This window comes from Cololabis saira, chromosome 5 (genome assembly GCF_033807715.1).
Source record: "Cololabis saira isolate AMF1-May2022 chromosome 5, fColSai1.1, whole genome shotgun sequence".
Lineage (NCBI taxonomy): Eukaryota > Metazoa > Chordata > Actinopteri > Beloniformes > Belonidae > Cololabis > Cololabis saira.
The window spans coordinates 19,106,820-19,113,690 of record NC_084591.1 but is presented as its reverse complement, the minus strand read 5'-3'; the positions used below and the strand labels follow the sequence as shown (position 1 = coordinate 19,113,690).

The window sequence follows — 6,871 nt, the reverse complement described above, 5'->3', positions numbered from 1 at the left end:
TCACCACGTCTGAAATGAGTGAGGTTGTAAAGGCAGAACGACACGGCAGACACCGGTTGATTAAAGATGTCCCTGCTGTCCTACAAGAGCTCAGCTTTTCAAAGGAAAAGTACCTCCAAATCACCAGAAATCTGCAGCATTTCACTGCACATTTGTCAATATTTTTCTCTTTCTTCATTATTTTATTGTTAGGCCTTGCAAATCTGTGTGACAAAAACAAAAAAATAGGTGAATACTGATATCTCATGGATGCTGCTTTGTGTCTCTGAGATTTGAAAAACAAAAAGCACTTGTGTTTTCTCCTGGGCCAGAGGTGGACTTGCTTTTAAACTCCATCCCTAGAGGCATCCGACTCCTTCAATGGCCACTAGCAGGGACACCTGAGAATACCTAACTAGTCACTGGGGACATAAGAAAGAAAAAAAAAACTGTTACAAAAATAGACTTTGACCTTACTTGGGCTCCTAATTTGCACATTGTTGACTCCACTAATTGCATCTTAGCCCTTTCCAGCAAAGACGGAGGCAGAGACCCAGGAGAGAGTTGAGCTCACAGCGGCAGGACAAATTCAGACGTTGTTAACCCAACATTAAATGGGAAGTGTAGAACAACTACACCATCGAACCGGAGAAGAAAGTACTTTGCTGTATCCGCCTCCTTCCTCCTCTCAACTGTAGGTGCCTTATAGGATTTGAGAGCTGCTTGGAAATGCTGTGCTGGGACTGATTTCTAGGTTATGGGCGGAAGGAGATGAGGAAGCAGAAATCTGAAAAATAAGCTTTTGGTCTACAGGTTTATCTTCATAACCGTCCATCACATGAACAACTGATGCTCTAAGCAGAAATGTTATTAAAAGCAGTCTCATCTCTGGCCACAGGGTGCAGAAAGGGATGGATGGATGCAGATTCAGGAGCTGATGATGGGCCCTGTGCTGGTTACCTGGTCTCCTGGAGGCGTAGTAACCCTTTCAGTTATTACACCTCCTCCATAGAAGCCTTCACGGTTCCCTGCAGTTCTGAGGAACCCAGACTGGACCCTGGTACTGGATCCATAGACTTCTACAGACGGACTGGGTCAGACAGAGCCTCAATTTACCTCTTCAGATTTCTTTTTCATTTCCAGTGATTGTGGTTTTGATGCAACAAAATCCACATTACGTGGAGATGGCTCCTTCACACTGCCGCAGCCGTTTCTACGACCGCCCCGGCCCCCCGGCTCAGATATGAGGATCAGTCCCCTCTCCTAACCGCTGTGTAAAGCACGTCTGTTAAATAAATGCTGGCGTTTTCATCCAGTCAGTAAAAATGGGAAAAGGGAGATTCATCAAATATGTTGTTTACTAGCCACGACTTGGCTTTCATTGATGTAGCTTCTCCTGAACAGGTGATTTCTTCTGTTATTATTATCTCAGATCAGATGTCCGTCCATTTCACGATGGTTTCACGTTGGATTACTGTTCGTCACTACGAACGCTGGACCTTTAAGTCCATAAAATGATGGCTATTAAATGCCACATCTCTTCCTAGCTTCCTTTCTAGCGAGGCCTAATCATTTACAGGTGTGGCAACCTGCTTCTGGGACGTCGTTTGCAGGTCAGGTCCAGAAATGAGTCACTTAAAACCTGTAATTGTGAGTTTTAAAGTCGTGTGAAGATCCAAACACTGTTTTAGAAACTTACAATGGAACAAGTGAAATCCTGAGAACTTGAAGGACGGGGAAAAAAAAAAAACTGTGAAAACAATTGAACATCTAGACGTCATTTTTGTCTATTTTCTTTAAAAACCTAAAGGCAGAGTTCGTATTGGGCATTGCTGAACCGCAGAATTGTGAGTCCTGACGAACCAGTTTGCTGCGTCATAGAAAATGAGTCATTCACAGTTCTAGCTAACACTGTACTGCAGCATCTGCAGCATCTGCAGCATCTGCAGCATCTGCAGTATCCGCAGCATCTGCAGCATCTGCAGCAGCTGCAGCATCTGCAGCATCTGCAGCATCTGCAGCATCTGCAGCATCTGCAGCAGCTGCGCGGGAGCATGTGGCGTCAACTGGGTCCACGAGGAAGAGCAGGGCTCCCCACGCAAAGTACGTAATCATGTGACTGCTCACTGCCGGGCCTTCATGCCGATAGAAAGATAACATCACCAAAAAAAAGGAAAGGTGGATTTTGCGTAACCTCACATGTCGAAAGCTTCATCCTCCTCACTACATGCACCGGCGTTCGCTGAGCTCTTTCAGACCACGACAGAAATAAAACTGCGTTGGCTTCCGGACGTCATGACGACCAGGCTCAGTGTGATCCCAGTGATTACCGTGAGAGGATTTTACACACCTACACTTAGAAAAGTCACTTCGACACACCCCCATCCAAACACTTCCTTCCAACAGTATGAAAAATATACAAATAAAAAATACAAATACTCTCAGACACTAGGTAGGTAGTTTTTTTTTCTTTCTTTTTGTTGCTGTTGACATGAAATCAGTGAGGACTAAAAGATAAATATTTCACATTTTTTTTCTCCCCTGCTCTTTAAAGAGAAAATAAGAATTTCTTTATATGAAAGAAAAGGAAAAAGTGTCCATTTTGAAATATCCTTCAGTAATTAGTAACATTGTGATACCGCATATCCGTTTTTTTTTCAGCTAAAAAGCCTCTCTACTTGTCAACGAAACAAGAGCCAGTGTTGGAACCAAAGCGTTAAGCGATTCTTCTCTTCAGACATCATACATTATGCACAAATAATAAAAACATCAACAACGATCAAGTCTTTGTCCGTGCCGGAGGAAACCATTCCTCCAGTTCAGGTGCGAAAAAACGGCGAGAGTTCAGAAAAATGATTGGAGATTCATCACGAGGCTGAATCTAATGACTGCCATTGAGAAGTCAGCAGAGACGAGGAGGCTGTTTTTAGCGTCCCGCGCTGCGCCGCGGGCGCTAGAGCACTACGGAGACCAGAGGGTCCGTCTCAGCTCTTAGTGTACGACAAACTTTGACCCATGGGAGGAGAATCGGCTGCTGTGAGTTAGTGGCGCCCCCTGCAGGCCCGGCCAGGCCCTGCCGGGCGAGTAACAGTCATTCACTGTCAGTCATGGTCCATGAGGGACGGTTGGCAGAGGAGGAGGACCATCTGAGCTTTTTTTGGACTTAGTGAAGAGAACTTCCACTTGGAGAGACAGAAGACGGGGTGGGGGGGGCTCATTTCACGTGTTCAGCGCTGTGGGAGGAGCAGTAGTATTTCTTGTGAGCTATAAAAGTGGACAGACTGCTGAACTTGATGTTGCAGAGCCGGCAGAAGCGGGAGTTACCGTTCTGGAGCGGGGAGATGACGGGGGTTTTGGGGCCGGGTAGGGGGGCCGTCTGGGGGGAGGGGACGTGGTGGGGGGCGGCCTTCTCCCTCAGGACCTCAGGCACAGGGGACGCAGTCAGAGAGGGAGCCCGGGGAGGAGACACGGACAGGGGGGAGCCGGCCGGAGGGGACCCCCCCCCGGCCGACGGGCTGCCGTTCACCAGCGGGGACACGGGGGACGCCGTCATGCTGCGGGTCTGGCCGTTCAGGCTGTCTCTGTGGACTCTGGAGAGCGCTCTGGCCTGGCCGGCGGGGGTGCCGGAGGCGGCTGGGGCCGCCCCGTCTCTGGGGCTGAGGCTGGGGCTGCTGCTGGGTGTCCCCCCCGCCCCCCCCGCGCCGCCGGGCTGGGGCGGCCCGTCCTTGGGCGGCTGGATGGTCACCAGCAGGCTGTGGCTGGTCTTGAAGTGCTCCACCAGGTCGCAGGTGATGGGTCTGTTGGGGCAGTAGGGGCAGACCGCCAAGGAGGAGGCAGCGCCGGCGCCTCCCGGGGCGGCCGAGAGGCTGCTGCTCGTGTGTGACGGGGAGTTGGCCTCCGCAGCAGGTAGGGCGGAGGGCTTGGGGCTGGAGGAGCCGCCCTGAGCCCCCTGAGCCCCCTGAGCCCCCTGAGCCTGGGCCACCCACTCCGCCGGCAGGACCTTGGCCTCCCCCGGGTGCAGCAGCTCCGGCCTGCTCTTCGGGGAGGTGGAGGCGGACCTCTTGAGCCTGCTGAGCTGCTCCAGGGTGTGCGGCTGCAGGGTGGTGGCCGGGCAGTAGTAGGTTTTGTGAGCCAGGTAGTTCTCGATGCTGTTGAAGCTGATGCTGCAGGCCGTGCACTTGTGGTAGTCGCTGAGCGGCAGAGCGGGGAGGACGCTGCCGCTGCCGCGCCGCGCCGCCTCGCCCAGCCGGGGCCTCTTGCTCAGGTCCATGGGGCCGTCTCCTTCGGGGCTGGAGCTGCCCGCGGCGCCGGGGGAAACTTCCTGCTTCACTAGTCCCAGAACGGAGGGAGACGGAGCAGAGGCCGCGGCGGTGGCAGCGGCGGCTGCTGCCGCGGCGGCGGCGGCGTTAGCCAGCGCCTCCGTTCTGGCCATGTGGATCTCATACATCTTCTTCCTCTTGCGCGTGCGGATGGGCTGGTGGACGAAGGCTCCGGGGTTGCTGGACTTGACCATGTGCAAGGACCGGTGGTTAGTCGGGTCGTGGCGAGACGCACAGTAGAACCGTTTGTGAACAATGTAGTTGTCATGGCGACTGAAGCGGATGTTGCAGGCCTCACAGAAGGTCTTGTTGGGGTCGTCCTCCAGGTCCTCTGCAGAACCGCTTGCGGGACTCTGGCTGCCTTCGCTGGCTCTCCCTCCTCCTCCACCTCCCCCGCCCTCCCCCTCGGAGGAGGAGGACACTCCCTCCTTCCCCGCCGGGGTCTCTGTCTTCACCTCCACCGGGTTCTTGGCCTCTGCTACTCCTCCTCCTGCAGGAGGGTCCGAGTCGGGAGGGGAGGCGGAGGCTGCTCTGCTGGCCCCCCCGGCCTGAGGAGAGGAGCGTGCCGGGGCCTGAGCCGGGCCCGTGGCTCCGGGTCCCGGGGCCGAGCCGGCCCCCTCCCCGTGGTGCCTGCTGGAGCAGTAAAGCCTCTTATGTGCATAGAAGTTGTTGATGTTGTTGAAGGTGATGTCGCACTCGAAGCAGGTGGCTCCCTTGTGAGGCGGCGTGGCGCCGGCGGCGGTGGTGGCGGCAGCCGCGGTGGGTCCGGTGGGGAACAGGGCGGCCGGGTTGCTCTGGACGACCGTCTGGCCCTGTTTCAGACGACTGTGGACCATCTCCGACATCTTGGCCAGGATCTCGGAGGCTTGAGGCAGGATGGCTGCCTCGGGGTTGAACATGTACTGAGGTAAGAACATGGCTCCGCCTGGAACCGCTGAGCCGGCTCCGCCCACATGGGCGGGGCTGGAGCCGGGGGTGGGGCTGGTGGGCTCCGCCTTCACAGTGGTGCTGGCTGGACTCTGGCAGGAGGAGGTGGCCGTCTGCCCGTCGCTGGTCCTCCTCGCTGCCTCCTGGTCCTCCACCTCTCCCCCACCCGGCTTCCTCTCTCCGTTCTCCTTCACCTCCATCGGCTGCTCCTCCATCTCAGACTCGGACTGGGGCTCCTCTTTAATTTTCAGGGTTGTGATTGGGGCGTCGGGAGGACTGCAGGTGCGAGGCGTGGCCGAGCCCCCGTTGGCCCCAGGGCTGGAGGAGTCGGCTTTAGGAACACAGAGCTGAGGCTCCCTCTCCTTCGGAGACATCTGAGGGGGGTCCAGCGACGACGGGGTTCCCTGGCGCGGGGTGGGGCTCCTCTCAGCCGGGACCCGGACCTCCAGGTGGGTCCGCACATGCTGCTGCAGCTGGGCGGGGGAGTCGGCGCTGTGGCCGCACACCTGACACTTCAGCACCACTCCAGAATCCCCCGGACTGAGACCTGGGGAGGACGGGACACGTTAGTGGCCTGTGTTGAAAAAAATAGATTTTCCGATTCTAAATAGATTCTCATATTAATTCCTAAAAATCGATTCGTATGTCTAAAGATCGATTTTTTTTTCATCATTACATTACAACTTTTGGTATTTTTTTGTTTATGCCCAAAAAAAGGAATGTTTTGTTAAACACTCTAAAAAAAGAATAACTGGTGCCATGTTTTTGCCTTTAAATATGTTTAAAGGTATGAAAACATTAATGTTTTCAGTTATAATTACATAAATTGTCTATATTTCATTGCTTTATACTGTATACTGTCTTGGGGTTACATTTGCATAAAGTGCTAAAAACCAAATTTAAAAAAATTAAAAACCAAAAAATGGAAAAAATTAAAACGGAATGTGGGAAAAAATGTATCCGATTTCATACGTCCCCTGTTTGCTGCCCTGGATCTGTTTGGTAATTCTGACCCACACGATGTTTCTGAAAGCAGTTCTATCAACATTCTGGGAGGTGATTGGTCCTTACAGCATCATTAGCTGCAATACTTGCTGTTGAATCTCGATATAATACTAGTATTAATATGTTGCATAACTACACAGTCAAATCATTCATGCAACAACTCAAAAAACTGTTTTAATTACACTAACACAAATCAAAATTGTAATTGAATCGAATTGAATAAAATCTTGATAATTGATTCTGAATCTTAAGAATCGGAATCGAATTGATTCTTGACATTTGAATCAATACCCAGCCCTAGCCTGCTGATGTCCTGACAGCTTCTCTGCCGCTACTTGCGCTACTCACCGGTGGTCAGGGGCAGCTTGGGGAGGCCCGGCCCCGGGGAGTACACCTCGCTGCGGGATCCGGGCTGGCACACCATGTGGCTGGTGACCAGGTGACTGTAGAGGATGTCCCTGGTGGTGGAGACGAAGCCGCAGCCGTGACACACGCCGTTCAGGGTGTCCGTGTGGACCTTGAGGTGCCGCTCACAGTTTGCTTTAGTGGTGAAGGCCGACAGACAGATGAGACAGACGAACGGACGTTCACCTGAGGAGGGACGGAGAGCAACACCACCGGATGAATTTCAGGTTCCAGGA

At 53.2% G+C, this 6,871-nt stretch overlaps 1 protein-coding gene across 1 annotated transcript in view; it reads right to left on the bottom strand.

Annotated features, from left to right (window-relative positions):
* Positions 1-215: 215 nt before the first annotated feature.
* The window catches only part of zfpm1 (zinc finger protein, FOG family member 1), a 126,281-nt gene continuing 119,625 nt past the window's right edge, over positions 216-6,871 (bottom strand). The window contains exons 8-9 of the mRNA XM_061721135.1: positions 6,579-6,821; positions 216-5,772 (exon numbers count right to left, since the gene is read on the bottom strand). Coding sequence (XP_061577119.1) covers positions 3,194-5,772; positions 6,579-6,821 — 2,822 coding nt within the window. The 3' untranslated portion in view covers positions 216-3,193. The remainder of the gene's footprint in view (positions 5,773-6,578; positions 6,822-6,871) is intronic.